At 25.3% G+C, this 24,926-nt stretch overlaps 1 protein-coding gene across 2 annotated transcripts; it reads right to left on the bottom strand.

Annotated features, from left to right (window-relative positions):
• Positions 1-8,456: 8,456 nt before the first annotated feature.
• LOC126900243 (uncharacterized) lies at positions 8,457-23,845 on the bottom strand. Of its 2 annotated transcripts, XM_050675821.1 has the most exons (6): positions 23,646-23,845; positions 23,141-23,192; positions 22,609-22,782; positions 21,272-21,323; positions 21,141-21,211; positions 8,470-9,363 (listed from the first exon to the last, which is right to left on the bottom strand). In XM_050675821.1, the coding sequence occupies exons 1-6, from the start codon at positions 23,751-23,753 to the stop codon at positions 8,981-8,983; spliced, it is 840 nt and encodes a 279-aa protein (XP_050531778.1). In that variant the 5' UTR covers positions 23,754-23,845; the 3' UTR covers positions 8,470-8,980. The 2 variants fall into 2 exon arrangements, with proteins under 2 accessions (XP_050531779.1, XP_050531778.1); XM_050675822.1 differs by lacking the exons at positions 21,141-21,211; positions 21,272-21,323; positions 22,609-22,782; positions 23,141-23,192; positions 23,646-23,845 and adding an exon at positions 14,259-15,356 and having other exon boundaries at positions 8,457-9,363.
• Positions 23,846-24,926: the final 1,081 nt, after the last annotated feature.

The raw sequence follows: 24,926 nt of genomic DNA, 5'->3' as shown, positions 1-24,926 counted from the left end.
CATTAAACGACTTGAAATCAGTTTAAATCACTTACTTATCGATTTGAATCGGTGTGAAAATCTGTTGGAAAATCAGAATTATTTTATTATGTTGTTCAGTCATACGAACATCTAATAACGATTTAATTTCAATTTAAATAATTTCAAATAATCGAATTATTTTGAATGCTTTAGGAAAACTATTTTGGACATTTCAAGATCTACCTCATTAATTTGTAAAATAATTTAGCACGGCCTGTGCACTTTTTTTAAAGATTTATATATTTTTTAATTTTTAGTAATTTACTGGCTTTATTTTATTTGCAAATAGTTAAAAACATTTTATGATGAAAAGCAAATAAACATAAGGGATATAGTTTGACTTGATGAGACGATGGTATCGAAATCGAACTGCCACTAGTTCAATACATGGTTAAATCCGAGTCCAGTTTTTGAACAAGATATCAATCAAATAAAAAATTCATTATTCCTCCTTTCGGTCATAGACTAGATATTCCAGAAAATAGTGAGTTTGAATAACTCTGATTAAGAAAATAATGTTACGTGTACCCATTTTAAAATTGATTTAAACATCATTTTTGTTTAAAATTCCATAATTTTAATTGTGCCTAATCATAATAACATTATTTTCTAAAAATTGATACACCAAAATTTTAATATCATTAAAATTAGTTGATTGTTTATAAACATGGAGTTTACATTTGTTTAAAAAGAAATTTATTACATTTAAAACTCAAAATTAATTATTTTTTAATTTTTGAAAATATTTTTTTGGATTTTTACAATTTTTTTTTTAAGTGACTTCCTTTTTATATTTTATATCATTAAATTAATATAATTTAAAATAATCACTCGGTTTATTTTTGATATCTTTCATTACTGCAGACACACATTGGCTAACACAAATTTTCAATAGCCTTGTACTTCAGAATATTCACTTTCTTAGATTTGTCCCAATTATCGCGTATACTAATGTGTAAACAGCTTAATTTTTACAATCAAGGTTTCCGAAGATATGTTAATTATATTGTAATTTTTTTTTTTTGGTCTGGTAGACTTTCATTTCTCTATAGCGATTTTTTATAATTTTAACACAATTAAAAAAGAACCAAGTTATATTAAAATATTTAATTTATTAACTATCAATTAAAAACTTAGTTTGATAAAATGCATTAACAAAATGTGTATATGTTTTAGAACTTTTCAAATCCACTATTTAAACAATTATGCTCAATAATTCTACTAGCAAATAGATTTTAATTAATTTATCTTCGGTCACGAATTTCAGTTGAACAACGATAGGGCAAAGAAACGGGCAAATTATTTTTGATTACTCTACATAGATTAAAATGGTTAAATAACGCTTGTTTTGTGTTGCTAATACAAAGTACGAGTTCAACGATGTTAATCGATTAATTGTTCATGGTAACAAGATAGAGAAATTTGTTTTGCAGATTTTCATCAGATAATAGTCATGCAAGTCCGTTATAATTATATTGGTAAATTTTTAGTCCACGCTCTAAGTGAATTAAGTTATTAAAATTTAGGTTCTTCAATTTTTGTAAATTTATGTTTGTTTTTTTTTTAATCGTATGCATTTTAAAAATCGTACCTATTCTAGTTGTATTAGTAGTTCTATAATTTAATAGTTCAACACGTTCTAATTCAATATAGAAGTGGTCATGTGCTGTTTAACGTCAGCACATATCGTCCTCCATCATCATCCTTTGTATCTTACAAATTCCATAGACTACGACCAAAACGATTCAACAATTATAAGACCACGTTCGGTAAAAATTTGAACTCATTTAGTGCATAAGTTTTAACTATTAATAGAAAACAAACGCTTAAGACTTTTGGCAATGAAAATAATGTTATGCAAGCGTCTTCAATGACTCTAATTGACAAACACATTTTCGGCACATTTATTTTTTTCAATATTGATGAATTAATTAAAAATACGAAGTGTAGTCAAGCGACAGTAGGTAAATCTAAAAAATTATTCGGGCCATGGTTTATTATTATTGTGTTGGTGATGAAATGGAAACCGGTCTGGTACAAGAGGTTTCCGTGTAAACTGGCAAAATACCATGTAGAGATAGCCGACCGTAGGAGAAAGGACTAGTACAACGACCGTACGGGCCAACACTCAGCTGATGCGGTGAGAAAGTCAAACAGATAGTAATTCTAAATACGCTGCCGAATGCATCGCTTAACATAACTAACCGTGGCTTGTTTTGTGTTACGCTTAACGCACAAATATTTTTTATTTGATAACAATAATGATCTCCTTCACGACATGACACCCTCCTACCAATTGAATATCGAGCAACGAGTGTTGTCGTCTGAACTGTGAAAGTTCACGTTTTCAAAAAACGAGTAATGATTACAAATAGAGATGATGTGCACGTTTGATCATTCACATGGTCGTATCTATCATTGCGGTCTATCATAAATTAAAGATCTATTGACTGTATTAATGTTACAATTTGGGTATAATCGTGAGTGCACTCGTGTTATGTGTACCGGTAATAGTTTATTTGGCATTAACATACATCTTAACGTTTCGACGATTTTCATTTGTTTAACAAATTCAATCTCGTACACCAAAAATACAAAACAATTTAAAAATGACTTTCATTAGCACACGACAAATTGGATCGTGTGTGAATATTGTAAAATAGTACTATCTATCATAAGTTTTTTTTTTTTCATTAATAACCTCTATTAATATTTAATGCATCCGGTTTTTAAAATTCAAGATGCTGATTCAGATTAATTCGTGAATCGTTTGAAATTATTAGTTACTTATAAGTATACCAAGCGGATGCCAAGAAAACATAATCCCATGTAAATATGCAACAACGTATGTCTCGTATATTCTCTACTAAATCTAGGCAAAACTCATAAATGTTTGTTTTTATTTACATTTAAGTTCATTTTCGTTCTATTTTGAATTTTTTATTTTATGACTTTGACATAAATTTTTATGATCGATATAATTTTTATTGTTTTTTCTTGCTTCAAATAATTACAATATTATGATTTCCCTTTTTAATTTTAATAGAAGATCAATTCAATAAAATCGTTAAAAATCAAGCACTCAGTTGCATTATCAATAGATACTAAATTATTTCGTAAACAATAGAAGAAAGAGAATGGAACTATAATTCGATTTTTTTTTTTGTTCACAATTTTGAATTTTTCAATCTCATGCCGTCTTTTGTTTGAATATAAAAAAAATTGTCGATAAACTAACAGCTGGATTTATGAGACACGAGAAATATTTAATCTAAAAAACGAAAACGGACTATAAAGCAATAATTACTTTTAGATGAAGTCGTTTCGAACTCGCTATTATTATTTGTTCTTGTTGATTTAAACTCTGCCAACGCTAATTTTAACAATCATTAACATCACATGTTTCTCGAAAAACTCAATTATTTCAATATTAAATGTTCTAATGTAGAAACTAATTACTAACAACAATGCTCGACACATTCTATTCGCTTGACCTAAGCCTTGTGGGCTGCTTTTTGATTAGGAAATCTGAGTATAGTCATAAGGATCTGGAGACTATTAAAGGTTTTCTAACACAAACCGAAAAATTCTTGTCATGTTCAACAATTCAATTCAATTTAAAGGTGATTAATGATCATACATGTTTTCTTTGTGCCATTTACATCTGAAAACCAAATAATGATGTTTAATAGATATGAATGCATACTAGTCAACACTCATTATTTTATTATTCTGCACTATTTGGGTCAAAACAATAAAATATCCTTAAGACATTGAATTATAATAACATAATATTTGTTATAGGTACCTTCAAAAAAAAATATATATATATATTTAATTGAATAATTTAGCAAATAATTTAAAGAATCGTAACTATCTAATTTTTAATTTCAATGATCATAAATTATTAATATTAAAATTTATACTTAAAAGAATTTGAGATTAAAAATCGTATTTACTTAGTAAATTACGGGTAAACATTTTAACATAAAACTAATTAAATAAGTAATCATAACAAAACTATACAAATAGACATTAAAAAAAAAATGATTTAAAAATTTATACAGCATAGAATTATAATAAAGTCTTATTAACAAAACTTTAATCAAATCGTTATGTAAGCTGCCCTATATTAATTGTTATTAATAGTAACCCAGGAAAATTGACTATTTGGTGAATTAATAGTGACACTAGTTTCTAGGAATGAATTACTTTTTTAATTACTCCAAAACGGTTATACCGCCGTATATATTTTTAATTTTTGTAAATTGTCAAGTAATGAAGAATTCTGAACTACATTTTTCTTATAAAATGTGTACATTACATCGAAATTATTCAGTTATATATAAAATTATTATACATGTATGTGTATAAAAATATAACGACTTATTTGCTTGTTTATTAAAACATAAAAAAATCCGAAATAGCGTTAATAAGTTAATGAGTCATTATAAATTTTTAATACAAATCTAGAAGACAGCTGTTAAATTTATGCGAATTAAACAAATCTATTATTATCTAAAATTAATTGGTATAGTAAAATCATGGAAACAAAAATAATCTGAACACTTGCGATCACAGGGAAGTGGCTCCATACGTGTCAAAAGATGACGTTTAGCTTCGAAGAGAAGCTGGGGATATTCATTTTACTGTAATGTTTTTTTTAATTATTTGTTTTTTTTTGTATCTGTTAGCCCTTATTCTTAGCTCTCACTGGACCGATTTTGATGAACAATGTGTCAAAAGGTCACAAAACGTATATAGTCGAAGACTTTACTCTTAAAAATTGAAAAAAATTCCCTCGTTCCCCATAAATTGTGAAAATCCCTCAAAAAATTACAATTTTAAAAATCGGTAATTTTCAATATTTTTTCAACTTTTTTTTACTTAATAACTTTTCAAAAATGTATGAATCCAAAAAAATTTTTTTTTTAAAGATACATTAGGTATTTATCTATCATTTGTTATATATTTTTTAAAAATCTGACCCTTTACCAGCTGACAGGAGGAGTTTTAAAATGGCAACTTTCCTACTAAAATAAAAATTTAATTTTAAAAGTCCTAAAAATTAACTTTGAAAATAAACTTTTGAAAATGTTTCAGGAATACTGACACTTTTATATATATCTTAAATTAAAACTTATGTAATATACTTTATATTGTTTTCATGGTGAAAATAGCTACCGTATTCAAAAATATGCTATTTTTGTGTTGAAATTCTTGATTTCATATTTTTGATTTTATATTAAAATACCTTACAAAGGTTTACCATAGTTATGAGTCCACCGATTTTTATAGAAGTTACATGAATCTAACTTAAATAGTAATAAATTTAAACTTACTTTAAATAGTTTGCCTGCTACGTTAAAACAAACAATTTCAACTTTTCTAATTAGCTTAAATTGTTCTTTTCATCCAAATATACGTGTGATGTGTTGTCGAGTCGGTCACACTTTATAAAAATGAGTATTTACATTTAAAAATTAATTTTTATTTTTAATATGTTAAAAATAATACGTACAAAATTTTGATTCCAAATGTTAGGTTTAGCCTATTTTTTAAAGTTGATTTAAATTGATGAAAATTCCTTGTAAAACCTTTAATTCATAATTAACAACAAATTATTTTCTGAGAAGTTTTATATCAAGCCCTTCTTTTTATGCATTTTTTCATAAAATATTAACTACTTTATAATTTTTTATAAATGCTCAAAGAAATTTACAATACTAAATTATTAAATATCAATCTAATACTATATTTAATTTCAATAATAAATATTTATTCATATATTACATTTTTAAATCAAAGAACTAGTAATCAAATATAATGAAATAATTTTGCTTTTGGTAAAATCCACTAATTTCTTAAAATTAAACACTATCTACAGATTTGCTTCAATGCGTTTCTTATGATAGTAATTTTAATCACTGACAGATTAAATCTATACTTGTTCCATCTACGCCAAGTTCACACTGTGCCACTTTGCTATCTCTTTTTTTAATAATCAATAATACTTCATAAAAATTAACAGATTAGATTTTAAGTATTTTTATTGAAAAAAAAAAGTATAATTAAAGATTATATTCCTTAGTATATTTTTAAGAGGTAACTTTTAAAAATCTATTGAGAATCTATAATAATTTTCATATGATAAATTAGTTAAAATAATAAATGTTCCATTACTTTTAGTTCCGATGCGAATCTGAGAAATTATTGATTTTATTATGATCATATTTTTTTTTATGTGTCTACCAATGAATTATTCTTAGCTTTCACGGGACCGACTTTGTTGATTTATTTGTCAGAAGAAACCGATTTTGATCTAGTTAAACCTTCAGAGTTAAAAAAAATTCAAAGCTTCAGAAATTAAAAGTAATACCTCAAAATTATGCTACCGTAAAAATTTGAACATTTAACACATTTATTTCTATATTTTAAAACTATTATAACTTACTTTTATAAATACTGATACTAAATAAAATTGAATAAGTATATTAGTAACAATTGGCTTCCATTTAGTATGTTTGTTTTATAAAAATTAGTTTTTAAAAAATAATTACTTTATTTTCAATTTTTGTAATGACAAACCGAAACCTTTACTAAATATAAGTTCTTTAAACGCACTTTATTTTTGATAAAAGAAAAACGTTTCGACTTTGTCTACTATCACTGAAACCAAAATGTTCATAAATTATTAATATTGTATATCACAAGGGTAGTGTTATTAGATAATCATCAGGGTGTAGTATTTACAAGGCTAATATTTAATATGTACCTTTTCCCTGTGGATAGGGGGCTAAGAATACTTCCACGGCCCCTCTGCCAGTCGTAAGAGGCAACTAATTAGGTTGCGTCAGGTCGACAGACGGCGTAAAAATTATTGTCAAAAAAATATGAGGAATCCTGAACAAAACTTTGGCGGATTGTCCCATCTCGGATGTACGTGGTGACAACAGAAAATAGTTAAAAACGGAGAAGGAGGCTGACCCCAAGTAGTTGGGGTTAGCTATTAGTTTTTAGTTGTTATCGAGGTGGACATAATGCCCATGCACTCAGACCTGTTAGTCCGTTGTGCGCACCTCATACCGAATTGTCTTGGTTCGGTTTACCCACCTAAGTGCTATCACCGAGGTGTTAATACATTATACCAATCATAAAGTCACCTCTATAGATGACCAAAGAGTCCTGTCTTTCTTTTTAGTTGGGATTAAGGTGAGGAAGAAGAAGAAGACCTTGTGTAATTATATAGCCAATAACCCAATCAGAAATTTACAACAAGTACAGTACTGCACCATTATTGACAGTTCTGACGCTGTAACGGTTACCAGTATTGGACCAATACCGGCGCTTATGTCTGGGATGATAACACTTTCCTGTACTGACCGATTAGTACTGGCGACTTTGAATGTCCAATACTATGCCAATACTCTACAAGAAATGGCAGCCAAGTTCTGACCGCCACTGCTGAGTCAGTACAGATGCCGGCCAGTAGTACGCTAGTAAGGGCTAGCCGACAGTCGGTTGTCAGTACTGGTGCAATATTTCAATCATTGTCAATATCGGTACTCAATAAACTTTCTGCTAGGGAATAGACTATAATGAACTATTCAATAAAAATAGGTTCGAAGCGTTTTTTATTGTAGTGATGTTAATAAGTGTCAGATATCCTATAACATATGATATCTGACACTGATTAACAAGTATATTATATTTGTTCCATCTATACCACATAACCACTGTTCTGGTTTTTAAAATTAATATCATTGTTAGTTATAGATGAAAAGAATGATCAACGTAATAGTATTTTTATCTATGCGCTTTTATAAAATTGAAGCGTCTCTAAACATAACTCCCCTCTATGCCTTCTATAAATTGTTATAAATAATATTATAAAAATAGTATTGCCAAGTCAAAATTGTTTCTATTTTGTTTCTAATTGTATGAAAATTATTATATATTCCTATTTAATTTTCGAAAGTTACCCTTCAAAACTACCCCAAGAAATATTTGTTTTTTAATAAACTTGATCAAATATATATGTGTGTGTGTGTGTATATATTCGTACACACAAAAATAAAGTGCAAACATTGTTTCTAAGAAGGTAAAATAAAAATCTATAAAAATTAGTAATTTTCTACTTTTAGTCTTTTGATATTTATCCAATGTTAAATTAAAAAATAATAATAATTTTAAAAATATCCTATTATGAGAATTTAAATAAAGTTAACAAAATCTGATAGTTAAATTTATTTGTAATTCAAAATTCACTTAATTTGTATCTGTTATGTTTTTAGTTTACTTTTTAAAGGCGTTTATAAATAGGCAACCAAACACTTATGTTTGTATGTTAACATATATATTGTAATTTTTATTGGAAATTGCAATCGTTAAAGCGCTTTATGTGATACAATAATAAATGATAAAATAAGTAGCTATCAACTTTATTAACAAAAATAAATAAAATAATAAATAAATAATTGTTAAAACTACAAATGATTTTTCTAGGAATATTTATAGCAAATGTATAATAAAATAAGAACAGAATTTTTTGTTGGAATTAATAATATGTTAATAGTTGTCACCAATATTAAATAGTTTTAAGTAAAAATTGAACAGTTATTATGTTTGTTCAATATTATTGTATTTCAATGAAATGTAATATTTTTTACTGGTCACTGATGAAATATAACTTTTTTTTATTTTGTATTAATCCTGAGATGATTGGTTTGTCGTTATTTTTAACACATTTTTCTTTTCCAGTATTACCCACCCGGATATCCAAACGGGGAACTATTTTTTCTTCGAAATATTTCACTTGAGAAGGTGTCATGTTATTGCTATTTCTTAAAATGGTTTATACGGCGATTTCTCCAAAAATAAAAATAAAATAGAATATAAAACTTGTAAATTTTGTAAATACAAAATGTAGCAAATAATAAATTCATAAAAGAGAGAAATTTTAATGGTATCCTGGTTGAATTTCACGCGAAGGGTACAATGGTTGTACTTGGTGTTGGTAAACAGATGCTATGGCTGGCTGCGAAGTTACTACAGATATTTTTGCTTGATTAGCATAGGCCAAAAGATGTGCATTTTGATCATCTTTCTCGGATACCCATTCGACTTGAGTGCTTCCACTGTGACCACCACTCTTGAGTTTCTTAAGTAAGATTATTTTTGATATCGTTAGGGCCATCACGGACAGGATAAGTGCCTTCAAAGCTTTGGCACCTATCATGAACACCGCAAGGGGTCCCAACATTGACACTTTAGCACACATTACCACTCCAAGCATTGACATCATTTTCTTCATGTGTTTAAGTTTACTTTTTTTTCCGCGACCTAAAAATATAAAAATTTTAATTTAAGTAAATCAATTTAAATAGCGAGAGAAGTGCACTATCCAAAACTTTTTTCAGTCACTTCATGATAATAATAACAATTACAGTAAATATAATAGCAATGCCTATCTGCACCACGTACACAATAGAATACCTCCAGCAAGCCAATAGATTGCATTTAACAATTGTACCGATTAGTGCCGTCGAATTACCTGCCGTGTGGTAGTTCAATTTAAACTCAAAGAAATCATTGACTACCAATTCGTGTATTGTTTGCCCATCTCATTGACGGACTTCAAGCGATTCTCTTTTTTTAGTATTTTTCTCGTGTAGGCACATTAAACGATCACATCCGTTTTTTGCCTTGAGAATGTAATTGATATTTTAATTTCACTTTATAAGAGTAAACTGTTCAACGACAGAACATTACGGTTCACTATGTCGTTCGTCTCGCAAATTAAATAAATTATTACCACGAAATAAACCTAACCAATAACTAGCTCATTTTACACCTAACGTTTACTTTTCGAAGGAAATTTGTATCCTCAATATTATAATTTAACATCACAATATTTATGATAAAAATTTCATCTGAACTATATATAAAAATATTTTTTACTGTAGAAACGGTATTAATCGGATTGATTTCAATTAAAAAAAAGCAATCAAAAGATTAGAAATTTACTGTTATTAATTTAATTGTATTAGCTCTACTTGAAGTTAAATGAAAGAAATCATTTTTAAACAACTAATATAAATTTTTCGGAACGTCGAAGTTATTAATTTAAATACTTTTTCTTTTAAGTTCAATATAATGTTTTACACGTGAGGAAGCATTAATCAAAGCTTTACACTGATAGTAAGAGAGATAATCTTATATATTGTATTTAACTAATATTTGTAACGATTTACTAACATAACAAATGTTATTTATTGTTTTGTCATTACATCACTATTTAAAGTTAAAAAGAAAGTAGTTATAATGTTGTTATAATAATACAGATCAAGAGTGTTTTACGAAGTATAGAATTTTTCTAGAACTTCTAATTAAATAATTCTATATTCTCATTCTTCATGCAAGCATTATTGGATATAAACCAACTTATTGGGACAGAATTTGAGTTTATATTATTTGCTATTATGAAACGTCAATCGCTACAATATATAAACAAAACGTAACGTTTGACCTACCCCAATCGTTAAGGCAAATTCATAACATTGTTATTTTCCTAATCGAAACAAGGATACGAAAACTTCTTCAAAACTCTTAATAGTTTCTAAACAAGAAAACTCTTATAAACAATAACATTTTTATAAATACTTATTACAATCTAAAGAATTGAGTAAATTGCAGGTACCGTCAAATGGGTGGTCTTAGAACAGTTAAATATTTTATAGATATCATTACTTAATATTTTTTTTTTGTATTTTGTCTTTCCAACAGCACTTGTAAACATGTTGGACCATTTATCGGCAATCGATATTTGAGTTTTTTAAAAATATGTCTACTATTATCATAAAATTGCAAAATTTTACTATAATTGACTTATTATAAGATATGAAGAAAAAATCCCGAGGTTGTTATGAGTATTTGCAGGGGAAATTATCTAATTTAATATAGTATTAAATCATTATGTGAAATACATTATATGCATTATAAAATTGACTTTAAAACTATTTATTTTTAGCTTAAATTTTACACTAATATTAAACATTAATTATATATATATATATATATAATTAATATACTATATAAATATTAAAATTATATAAAATGATTTGTATAATTAATTCTTTTACTTAGGTCAGCCTTATTTTGTATAAGGTATTCAAAAAGACGCTAAATATTTTTATGCAGAGTATATGTAAAAATCATTAATTAAGAACTACTCATGCTAGTTGTTTGTGAATTATTAGTTGTATTTTTAGTACACAAATTATTAAAAACAAATAAGCTGCAAATTGATACTGACTAATCATCGATTTTCTGTTCGCACTTATCGATTAGGAATGATGTTTTATCAAATTTCATTCAATAGTTTGGCATGGTTTTTATTCTATTTAATCGATTCTACTGTTAGATATTGTACGTTTATAATCTACTTCTAACAAATTTCACTTTTCATTGTTTCAAGTTTGTTGAAAACTTTAGTAGTACAAAATAATATAAAGCGTATTTTCAATTAATTTTAACAAGCACCTTGATCAGTTTTGTTTCGGTAATTATTTAAAATTATTATCGCAATCAAAAGTGACAACCTTTTCTTACAACGTGTAACCAAATACAATTATTTTGGAAAGTATGAAGTATACAATAGTAAGTATTGAAAAATTAGATAATTTTATCATTGCTGATATTTACTGCTGTTTTCATAGTAAGGCAACCAATGCTTATTGCAGCAATGTTTCTATGATAGTACAATTGTCAAATAATTCTCACAATTAAATTTATTTTAAATTCATTTTCTCTTTTAAAGTCAATGTAAACATTAATAATAACTAATAAATTTTAAATTATTGTAAAAATAATAAAAATTATAAATTATGAACATTCAGTATTGTTTATTCAACATACTGAATTGTAAAAAAAAAATTAACAAAATAAAATTTCCATTAAACGTAAAAATCTTAAATATAATTTACATTTATATGAAAATATTTCTACTATTATAGATTACTATAATGTATCAACAAATATAAACATTTAAAAATTATTACATTCAAAAACATTATATTTAAATTCATGGATTCTGAAAAACTTATATTTGATTTAATAATTAATTAGTAAATTGATTTATATATAAACAAAAAGTTGGTTAAGTAGAAAAATTAACGCAGAGGAGTATTTGTGGTTGTTGTATTGAAAGAATTTGGTTGGTAAAGAAAATTGTTATAATAATATTCTTATGCATATTATTATGGGAGAATATATTCTTAAAATTAATAAATAAATAGACCTAAATAATATACTTAAGAATATTTAATCAAACTTGAAATTTTTTTTAAATAATGAATATTTATGATAGAAAAATAATCACTTTTACTTGGATAATAGTCGCATGAAATCAAAATTAAAAAAATCCTCTTAAAACAGTTTAGTCAAAAAATGATACCTTGGCTACTAAATGTTTTTATGTTTTTATAACTTGCCAGTGTCGTTTATATTTCTATGGCTTTTTAATGTTATGCATTCCTATGACTTCTTAATATTTTTGCATTTCTAAGGATTCTTAAAATTTTATTTGTTATTCAAAAATAATAACTAGCCTAAAAAATGCTTTAGTACAGATGCAATCGAAAAATTCCCAGTAAAGAAAATTCTACATTATAGCCGTCAATTATAAATTTGGTTAACTCTAAATCTAAAACGATTGTAAACTCAAAAAAATAAAATTGGATAATTGGTTAATTTTTATTCAAAATATATCTTCAATTTTGTTTGGTCAAATTATATGAAGCTAAATAGATAAATTTTGAAGTGACCAATTTTTTACTTGTTGACCAATTTATATCCATTTTAAAATAATGTAAATCATGTTAAAAAGAATATTCTCGAAAAATATTATTACTGTAACTTTACATGCAAATAAAAAATTAGTTGAAAACTGGCTTCTGAGCGAAGATATCCAATAACATGATATTTAAAACTACATAAGTTTAAAAAATTATTTTTAGTTAATTTTATTGAAAAATTATTAAACATTAAAAATTAATTAAAATATACATCTAATACGACCATTACTAGATGTCTTTTTGAACATTTTTTTTATTCTAATTGATTAAATACTGGTAAAAGAAAAATATTAGTGTGATAAAAATCATTTGTTATTGTATTCATTACTAATTACAAAATTTTTGAAATTCTTCTAATTAAAAGAAAATATAAATAAAATATTATTTAGACATTTTTGATGAATAAAAAATTTAATGGACTATTAATATAACAATTAAAAATAATGCAACTGATTTATTGGATTTCAAAGAAGTCGATATGAATAGATATAAGGTTAAAGTAAGGTAAAAATTAAAAATGAATTTTAAAAATATTTTCTGAAAAAATCCAAAACAAAATTAACTAATTTTATTTAATTTGTAAACGTTTACAAAAATTATTAAATAGTTTTTAATGATGCAATCAATAGTAAAACTTCACTATAAGATAATTGTTAATGTTCTATAAAATATAAAATTTAATTTAATATTTTTATTAGTCACACATTAAAAATAAGATTAAATCTAAATTATGTTTACCTTACTTTATTATTTATCATGCCATGTGAAAATGAATAATCTAAAAATGAACATTATAATGTTCAATTGTTATTTTATTAGCATAGCATTGGCCTAGTAAATGCCTTTTACACATAAATTTCTTAAAATGTTCTTATTTGTAACAATTTTATGTCATTAAATCAATAACATTTGTTTAAGTATCTGTTAACATATGAATTATTTAAAAATTAAGATATGAATAACTATTACAAATAGTCAATAATTATTTAATTTAAAAAAATACTTTTAACTAAGTAAAATGTTGTTGATTTCGTTAAAATACTAATTAAGTACTGAGGTTTTTGACCTGAAATATATACTAAATAAGTTTCGACGAATTATGTGACCCTTTTAACAATAAAAATACAGTTACTTCACTAAAAGTTTTTACTCATATGTTTTGGAACATGAACATAATTGATTTTGTTGAAATCATAAATGGAATATTTTTGAAATACAATAATTTTATACGTATTTTTTTTTTTATTAACTTATAAAAGTGTACCTTAAACATATTCTATGATAAATATAAATAAATAATTTTCAATGTAGTATTTGAGGGAAATAGGGAAGGAGAATAAAAATATACTTACATACTACTCATTTTAAATATATAATACTCACCTTGCTGATCTAATTCGAGATCGATATCATCATCCAATATCCAGGGTAAGGATATTCTTAGTGTATGCGTGTCAAAGTACTCATCGATGGCTGGTCCTAAAGCATTACTCACTTTATGCTGATTTGGTATCTTGTTACGGTCTTCAATATTGTTTGTTTTTTTGACTATAGTCACTAAATTACCGATCACATTAAGTTTATCCCTCTTTTCCAGCCAATCTACGTATGTTATTAATTTATCGTCCAAACATATTACGGCAAGGTCAACCACGCAATCATTTTCATCGGATGTTTCTATAGTCATATTTACCGTATCGATTGAATTAATTGTTAAAATAAAAATACTCAGAACAACGGTAGCCAAAGGCTTCGGGTAAAGCATGGTCACTTGAATGTCCTGACGGAGCCAATGTAAGAAACGCAGACTGCAGTGGGTGATCGCGTGATGTACATTTGAAAAAGAATGATACAGGTGCGGTTACTAAAACACCGATAGGAAGTAATGGAAATCTGTGAAGAGGCCGGAAAATTCGTTATTTTACGAACACTTTTCTTTAGAGGGGCAGCCTATAGATAGGCTGGGTAACATTGCTAGAACGAATTTCACAATGAACTGTATGAATCTATAGCAAAAAATAGGCTTAAGCAGAAAAAAATTAGAACAAATGCTAGTACAAAAAATTCGATGCAAAAATTATACATGTTAAATGGTCATTTGCTTAAGTAGTTCACACCGTCTTGCACAGATGACGGCGAGACAGTAATTGTATAGCTGTTGACCAGCAGTTTTCACCCGTACGATTTTCACGATAATTACAAGCCAAAATACTCTGGTCCGAACATGCTAAGTCACATTTGGATTGATACTAGTGTTTTTATTTTATTATTCATATTTTTTTTCCTCAATAGTACAGTGGATCTAGTTAATAAATACAGACGAAGAAAGTCAAGTGTTTTCAATGACGATGTAGAAAATAACTTTATGACTTTTGTTTGCTAGAGATAAAAAATTGCACTTAGCAATCAAAGCAAATCGTATTAATACATTAAATAGTTAAGAAAATAGTGTGTTTTAAACTTGAAAGTATTTTCTTTACTTTACAGTGATTTCATTAGTAATATAATGAAATAGTGAAGAAATAATATCATTGCCATAAAAACAAAATAATAGATAATAAGTGCGAAGAAAACTAAATTTATTTAACATTGCGCTGTTAAACAAGAACATTCCGTTATTCATACGTGTTTTATTGGAAACACTTTTTAATAGAATAGATCATAGAATCAAACAATGTGTTAATAACAAATTTAAGTGTTTTTTAATCTACATTAACCAAATTTAATGACTTGAACATTCTTAGAGAAATATTTATAAAGAAGATTGTATTCCTTTTAGTCACACATGAATTTATAATTTATCTATATTCATTTAGACTATTGATGCTAATTATAATTTTTAAATTAGATTCTTATTTTATTTACTACATTATTATAAAATCTGAAATAGTAGTTTTAACCCTTTTTTGAATGTTCACCCTATTTAATTTTTATTAATTACTAATACTATTACTATTAATATAAATAAAACATATATATCATATTATATTTTTATTATTAATACTATATTAATTAAAATATTCAAAACAACGATATTTTCATAATTCAGATGCACCAATTGTAAGAGATTGTATGCACCAATTACATAATATATAATTAGTTGCAGAGTATTGTTTTATTGAAAAATCTTGTTATATTTTTGAATTAAAAAAAACCTTAGTAGAATACTGTTAGGAGCTTGTTTAATACTTGAGGGTCTTGGTCAAAACCAAGAATCGGAAGCTACCCGACGTCTGCCAAAATATCGTCCTTATCTCCTTAAATGAGTTTTAATTACCTGAAGGAGACACAGGCAATCGTGTACCTTAGTTACAGGGGATAGATTATTAAATAAAATTAGACTATTGTTTTATGTCAACGACAAAGTAAAGTTATATTCTAGATGTTCAGTAAATATAAGTTATATGTAATGTACAATACGTCTGACCTGAATCCTAGTACAGTTGATCAGTAGGTATATCCAAGTGAGATGGAGTTGGTTGGCTATGATGACAATTGGCGATAGACGGGTCGTTGAATATAACAAGTTAAGTTATAAATAATATAAATAAGACAAAAGTGATGGTATCGAAAAATATATATATAACGGGCACTCAAACATAACTGCCCTTTATTAGTTCGACGTCAGTAGCTCCGGGCTACGGACGAGTAGAATTGTCCCATCAGCATCTCCCTCTATGCTCTAATGTTCTTACAGTACTATCACTTATCATAATTGTTGAAATACAGGACCACGAAGACCACTCAAGTAATTAAGACACTCATATTATTTTTCTTGGATACTAATAAATTTACGAATTATTACAATTAATGTTTTACGTTATTTAACATTAAGCAAATGTAATATATTTAATTTGTTATTAATGCGCTACGATAATTAAATCTTATTTTAATATGATATAAAAATATTATATATCACATAGTTCATAAACGTATTAAAATTAAAAAAAAAAAAAAATCGAGTGTCTGAATTGAATTCTTAAGGGTCTCTTATTAACACAATGTGATGAGTGATAGTTTCATTCTAGGATTTTTAAAAATATATCAAGATTATGTCAAAAGGTCATAAATCGTATATAGTCAAAAGCATTACCATCAAAAATTGAAAAAATTTCCCTTGTTCCCTGTAAATGATGGAAATCCCCCAAAAAATTACAATTTTAAAAATCAGTAATTTTTGACATTTATTCATTTTTTTTTTCTAAAACTGCCATAACTTTTTGAAAAGTGTATGAACCAAAACAAATTTTTTTTTTTTATAAATACATTAGATATTAAACTATCATATGGTATATGTTTTTTAAAAATCTGACTCTTTATCTGCCTTAAGAGAGGTTTCAAAATAGCAACTTTTCCACAAAAAATTAACTTTTAAAGATGCATCAGAAATACTGATACTCTTATATTTATATATATATATATATATATATATATATATCTTAAATTAAAGCTTATGTAATAAACTCTTTTTAATAGATATATTAGGTTATACCTATTATTTGGTATATTTTTAATTTTATATTTTTATAACATTTTGACATATGTATAGATAAATACTATTTATATACTTATTTTATTCCACTAACTTTTTTTTAAATCGGACCATTTCCCTTTATACAAAGGGGGTTCAAAACTTAAAAATGCATATAGAAAATAGAACTTTTTCAAAAATACTGACACTTTTATATATATCTTAAATTAAAGCTTATTTTATATACTTTGATATGAAAAAAAAAATTTCGAACTTTATTTTATCTTTATGATGAAAATGTCTACCGTATTCAAAAATATGTTATTTTTGTATTATAATTCTTGGTTTTATATTTTTTTATATGTAAATACTTATTTTTTAATAATTAGAGATAATATCAAAACTTAGAAGTGATAGAAAAAGTCTAAATTCTGGTTTGAAAACAGTGCGAAAAGTTGATTTAGATAAGTATATTTTTGATTCCGATGAAAATTCCTTATAGACCAATGTGTTTATTCATAAGTAAAAATAAATTTTTTTTATAAAGTATTGCATCAAACCCTTTAATTTTTATACATGTTTGTTATAGGAATGACAAAATTTACTACTTTATTATTTGTTATTATTTCTCCGTAAAAATTACAATATTAAATTATTAAATATTAATTTCATTCTATATTTATTCATAAATTATACTTTTAAATCTAAAAACTATTAATCAGAATATAGTTAAGAAAGTCGGAGTTGATGTTGCTTTTCTAAATACTATTTACAGATTTGCACCGAAGCGTTTCTTATGATTGTGATTTTAATCACTGTCAGATATTATCTATGCTCTTAACTATCCCACTACCATACTGTGCCGCAACCCCACTATGCTACTGTTTTTTATGATAGTGATTTTAATCATTTTCATTAAAAACGCTTCCGTGCAAATATGAAGCCTTGATTAATGTACACAATAATTGATTGCTATTTTACTGTAGGTCATACAATAATTTTTATTGCAGTGATAACAAATAAAAATGTATTTATTTTATAATAATATGTAATTATCCTAATAATACATTTTTAGTATATATGCTTAGCATTTCAATATACACATTAAATATTATATAAGTTCTTAAAATTGTAAAAAAATCATTTTTTAATTATTATTTAGTTTTGGAGAAACTTAATTTTAGTTTAAATTTAGTGGTTCGGGCACACTGATTTGCCTTCTTCAATATGGCCGATTAATTTAATGACTTCTCTATAGTGGAGGTAAATTTCACTGGGAAGATGTAATTTTTTTTTGGAAGTTGTAGATATTAAGATAGATACTTAATATACATATTCTACATTTTTTTTTATAAAAAAAAAAATTATCTAAATATACTTGCATTATCTTTCATTGATTTAACTAATGGTCACGGAAAAAATTTACGGGGTTATTAATTTTTCATTACTCATAACATTTTTTTTTAAATTGTAATAATTTTAAATATTATTTTTTACATATCAATAAAGTTTATATTTTTGTTTAAAATTATAATAACATAATATGTAAATTTAGGTATTACCTACACTCAAATAAGAATAAACTTAAATAGTTATAAGCATTTTATAATCACGTTTTTTTAAAACATTTAAAGAATTACTGTAAAGATACCAGTTAATACTTAGTTTAACATTGCCTGAGGTGATGCAACATTTAATAACTTAGTCGACAGTTAAGTAAACTAATTATAACAGACACAGGCCTGTTTTTAAAAATATTAAATTATTATAATATGCTATTCTGGCGTTAATCACACAAATTTATATGAATGTTTCAAAGTTAAATATTATACCAGTTAAGCGATTATATATTATTTCATGGTACTTAGCATTCTAAAAAAACAGATTGAATTTAAGTTTAAGTTGAGATTTTATAAAGTTATCACCTACTTAACAATCAAAATGAAATAACACATGTAATAATAATTTTTTCTTTGAAGATATTATATTTGGTAGTATAATAGCGATAGTGTAATACCCATAATAACGTTGTATATTTGTAACACAAACAAATTTTTTAACAATGAGATGCAAATTCTCATACAAAATGTTAAAATAAAATCTTAAACATTAAGTACAATGTTTAATACATTATTATTTACTACATAATACTTAATGTATTATGTAGTAATGTGACTGGCGGTCGACGGTATACAAATGGTTTTTACTAATCAAATATATTCTTCTAGTATGCAGTCTTAAAAAACTGTTCTAATTTTCAAATATATACAACAGAAATTTTTTACGCATACAATACAAGGAAAAATTTTGATAAATAATGATAAAAATATTATATTTTGATCGACAATTTGAAAAGTAACAAAAACTTTTTATCAAATGAAATATATTTTATAAAAACACAAAATTATTGAAACATATAAACGTGATAATTTTGAGCTACATTTTGAGGTATATATTATTTACTTTATAAATAGCTACATACAATTATTAATACAGAGTGATTCTATAAATTTTAAGCACTCGATTTATGTTAAAACCATTTTTTCGTGATTTTTGTTAACTTCGATGCGAAGCTGAGAAGGTATTAATTTTACCATAATATGTTTTTTTGTCTCAGTTGCAACTTTATCTCTGCCTTCACTAGACCGATTTCTTTCAATGATACGTCAAAAGATCACAAATCTTATCTAGTTGAAGACGTTTCCTCTAAAAGTTGAAAAAATTTCCCTTGTTCTCTGTAAGTGAGGGAAATCTCAAAAAAAATTACAACTTTAAAAATTAGTAATTTTTGACTTTTTTTTCTTAAAACTACCATAACTTTTTTAAAAATCAACAAATCAATATTATTTTTTTTATACTAAAACCTTAGATATTTTCCTTTCATTTGAAATCATTTTTTTAAAAATCTAACACTTAACCTGCTCACTGGGGGGATTTAAAACAGCAACTTNTTTTATACTAAAACCTTAGATATTTTCCTTTCATTTGATATCATTTTTTTGAAAATCTAACACTTAACCTGCTCACTGGGGGGATTTAAAACAGCAACTCTTTTACAAAAACTAACTTTTTCAACTTAATTTTTAAAAATGTTCCGGAAATACTCCGTGTTTTAAATATATGTCAAATCGCAGATTATGTGACGTACTATAAATTAAAAAAAAATTTGTCCCGACAACTTTTCTTCTACGTGCAAACGGTTACTGTAGTTAAAAACATTCTACTTTTGTGTTAAATATTTCGATTTAAAATTTTCAACTTTAAATTTTTATAACTTTTAAAAAAATCAATATATCAACACAAATTTTTTTTTTTAAATATATGATATATACTTCTTTCATTTAACATGATATCAACTTTACTTTTTTTATGACAATATATATATTTAATTAGATTATAAAATAGCTTTTAGCTTCGAAGCGAAGCTAAAAGAAGGTATTAATTTTACCAAGGGTTTTTTTTTGTGTATGTCTGTTACTACATATTTTCAGCTCTAACCGAGCTTATTTTAATGAATAATATGTCAAAAGATCACAAATCGTATATAATCAAAGACATTATACTTCAAAAATTGAAAAAATTTCCATTTTTCCTTATAAATGGAAGAAGTCCCCCAAAAATGACAATTTTAAAAATCGGTAATTTTTAACATTTATTCATTTTTTCCTAAAACTGCAATAACTTTTTGAAAAGTGTAAAGATGAATACATATTTTTAATAGATATAATACGTAAATATCTATTATTTGGTATACATATATTAAGATAATGCTTAAAAAATATTTTCATACATACATTTAATCCAATGTTGTAAATATAAACATACATTTATTTGACATTTTGATGACAATAAGATGAAATATTCTCTAATATAAAAGTACATGATATATTTTATATGTTGAATATACGAAATAAAAATTCAATACTTTCTGTTAAGGCTCAATTTTTCTCGAATATAATTTTTAAATTCATTAAAATCTGAAAATAATAATAAATTATATGAATCATTCCAGATTTAAAAAAAGTTTAGCAAACAATATCAGATATATAAAATCAATCAAAATATTATTCAAACAGTATAAATTTGTTTGGTATAAATAGTTGTATGAAATTTACGAAAAATAATCGTTTAGCATCAGTAATGTTAGAAATTATTTTAGCAAATATCAATCTTAGCGTATAACATTTTGAAGTAAATATTTATAGTTCAATTTAATAAATTTTCGATTATTGTATTTCCATTAATTTGTTTTGTATATTTATTATTATATCCAAAGAATAAACTGAGAGAATTTAAAGCATAAAAATGCATTAATAACTATAAATCACGATAGATAAATTTACCCACAAAATCTTTAAAATTTTAATCAGTTATTAAGTTAAAATTAATGAATTATATTAACTTCGATGCGAAGCTGAGAAGATATTAATTTTATTATAATGAGTATTTTACTTCTTTTTTTTTGTCTGTTTTCAATTTTTCTCAGTCATCACTGAACCGATTTCTTTTAACGATGCTTTAAAAGATCACAAATCTTTTCTGGTCGATAAAAATATCCTAAAAAATTCAATAAAATTCTCTAGTTCCCCGTAAATAAGTGAATCTCTACAAAAATTACAATTTTTAAAATCTGAGAATTTCGACATTTTTTAAACTTTTTTCCTCAAAACTGCCAAAACATTTTTAAAAATGATCAAATCAAAACAATTTTTTTTTATATAAATGTCTTAGCTAATTTTATGTCTTTGGGTATATATCTTTGGAAAATTACCTTTTATTTACCCAGAGAGGAGATTCAAAAAAACAATTTTTTCACAAAATATTAACTTATTGAACTTAAATTTTGAAAATGTTTCAATTTTTGTGTAAAAATTGGGAATTTCAAAAAAATTGAATAAATTATTGTGCAAAAACTTTTTTAATATGCTTTTATGTAATTAGTGTAATCTGCATTGGCGTATTAAAAAACTACTATAATTAGTATTTATTCATAATTATTCTTATAAAACAAAGAATTAATCATATTAATTCCAGATTAAGGGTGGGAATAATTGCCCTTGGGTATACGAGCTTTCTATAGGAGAATCCCTCTCAATGTACCGCTCCGGACCCTAATAAGTCTTAATCCGGTCCTGGTTCAAATTATAATTTATTATAATTATGCTGTTAATATGCTAATAAATAATTAATATGTTAAAATAATATGCTGTTTAAAAAATAATTAGGTAGATATAAATTTAAGTCAAATAAATTTTAATTTACCATTAAATGTTTTGAGAGAATCGCTCGTTTGTTCTATGGCAATATTCTTTTTAACATTACGAATAAAACTATTTGCATTATTTACAGACACACTACTATGATGTTTTTTAATTTCATTATAAAAGTTTTTCAAATCAGTATCTAGTAAACTTTCAATATTTTTAGTCCATTCTCCTATTGTAGAAAGAATAGATCAATATTATTATTTTTCAATAATTTAAGGTATATTCTACCACATAGATCTTTAACATTTAATATCTTATTTTATTTTTCACTCGGTTCATCTTAGGAATTATGGTAAAATAGACTGGACATGACAAAGCCAGAGGGTGCGATACGGGTTTTGTTATAGAAAATACGTATAAACCCAATCATATGGTGCCGTTACTTCAAAATTTCCCTTTTACAAGAAATATATAACAAAATCAGATTGCCTGATAAGGTGTCGTGTACAGTCCATTTTATCTTAGTTTAACTTACTGCTTCCCAATCAGATGGGATTATAATAATTTAGGAATTACTTTATACTTACCTGAAGCATCAGTGCAAGAATTCTTAGCGCTTTTTATTAAAATTTTCAATTCCTTCAAAAAAATAACGATATTTTTATTTTTATTAGATTAAACACTTAATTTATATCAGTAAATGACAACAAAATGAGAAAAATGTCTTCATAAAAAGAATATATGTTTGTTGTTATAAAATGAAAGTTTTTAATCTTATTGATAATTTATCTTTAAAATATTGAGTATTTACACGTATATTAACACAGTATTTTAAATTGACGAGTAAATTAAAATCTTTTACCAAAAAATTGATATAAAAGTCAATTGGATTATTTAAAATTAATACATTTCATTAAGTTGATTACAACTATAATAATAGAACTATTATTACTTACCAAAATTCGATGTAATTATTAAAGTTTAATTGTCACTAAGTTAAAATATCTTTCAACTATATATATATATATATATATATATACAATAATAAATAATTTAACCTCACAAATCATTTTTGAAAAAAAATAATATTACCTCGGATTCTTTTTCATCATCTGAACCTAATGGTTTCGCTATTGCACAATACAAAATTAATATTAAATAAATCAAATATATAGTTTGAAATGAAATTATCTCCATCATTAAAAAGTGTATAGAACCGTTAGGCTGTAACTAGATATTATTATATAGTGATTATAAAGCCAAGACCTAATGTTTATTTGTTAAAAATCAAATAAAACATTAAATATAGCTAAACAATGTAAAATTATTTAATGCTAAGATCTTATGTACATGTTACAAGTAATAAATTCTATGTTTGTTCAAATGCGTAATGGATATAGTTATTTTAATAAAAATACATTTACAAAAAATTGTTATTATTGAATTTATATAAAAAAAACATATTTAGAAAAATTTATTGTTAGGCATGTAATAATTAATACATGTACTTAATAAAAATATATCACTAAATCAGTGTTCCTCGTGGATATGATAAATAAAAGAAAAATTATTCCTTTTCTCATACATATTACCTTTTATAGTGAAAATTTTTCCTAGATGATTTAAAATATTTTTACCCAAAATTAGTTATAGGTTTACTTATTTACGCTTTGCGTCTCATATCCTTAATATCCCCCATCCACCTCATGACTTAACTCCTATTCAAAATTTCTTACAACTTCCTTCCTTATCTGCTAGAAGACATGACTCTAATATCCGTTTCCTTTCTAAACTCTCAGCTGGCTTAATTGATTCTCCTGTCCTACTTTCTAAATTAAACTTTCGGGTACCTGCTCGTTCAACTCGCTATACTGCCCCTTTCCTCATTCCTCATTCATCTTCTAATTATATTTTTCATTCCTCTCTCCCACGTTTAATGCCCATTACAAATAACGACCCTGATTTTTACATTCTTTTCATTTTTAATGTAGCCAATAATAATAAATAAAAAATACTAGTATTATTGTGATAAAAGCATCGGGCGCTCAATATACGAAAAATATAGCACAAAGCACCTACGCTTTTATCACAATAATACTAGTATTTTTTATTCATAATTATTTTAAGCTTATTTTAAAAATTATTTTTAACTTTTTAATTTGATGTGCTTTAAAAGCGTGTTTTTTAGTTTTTTAAAACTATATTTATTTTTCAATTTTTAGTTTCATGTTATGATAGTAGTTACTATAAATATCTTGGATGTTACGGATAACGGGAGATCAGGGTTCGATTCCGGGGAGGGAGTCTGAGAAACGGCTCCCACGTCCAAGGAAAGCAGCAGGCGCGTAAATTACCCACTCCTGAAAAATGACG

The sequence above is a fragment of the Daktulosphaira vitifoliae genome, unplaced genomic scaffold, assembly GCF_025091365.1.
Source record: "Daktulosphaira vitifoliae isolate Bord-2020 unplaced genomic scaffold, ASM2509136v1 Scaffold_3, whole genome shotgun sequence".
Taxonomy (NCBI): domain Eukaryota; kingdom Metazoa; phylum Arthropoda; class Insecta; order Hemiptera; family Phylloxeridae; genus Daktulosphaira; species Daktulosphaira vitifoliae.
This window is presented reverse-complemented; position numbering and strand designations above follow the sequence as displayed.

Coding starts and splice junctions, on each gene's coding strand:
- LOC126900243 (XM_050675821.1), bottom strand. CDS start 23,753: ATGATGGAGATAATTTCATTTCAAACTATATATTTGATTTATTTAATA. Junction 22,783..23,140: donor TTCTTGCACTGATGCTTCAG/GTAAGTATAAAG, acceptor TTTCTACAATAG/GAGAATGGACTAAAAATATT. Junction 9,364..21,140: donor TTTACAACATTGGATTAAAT/GTATGTATGAAA, acceptor TTATATTTTTAG/GTCGCGGAAAAAAAAGTAAA.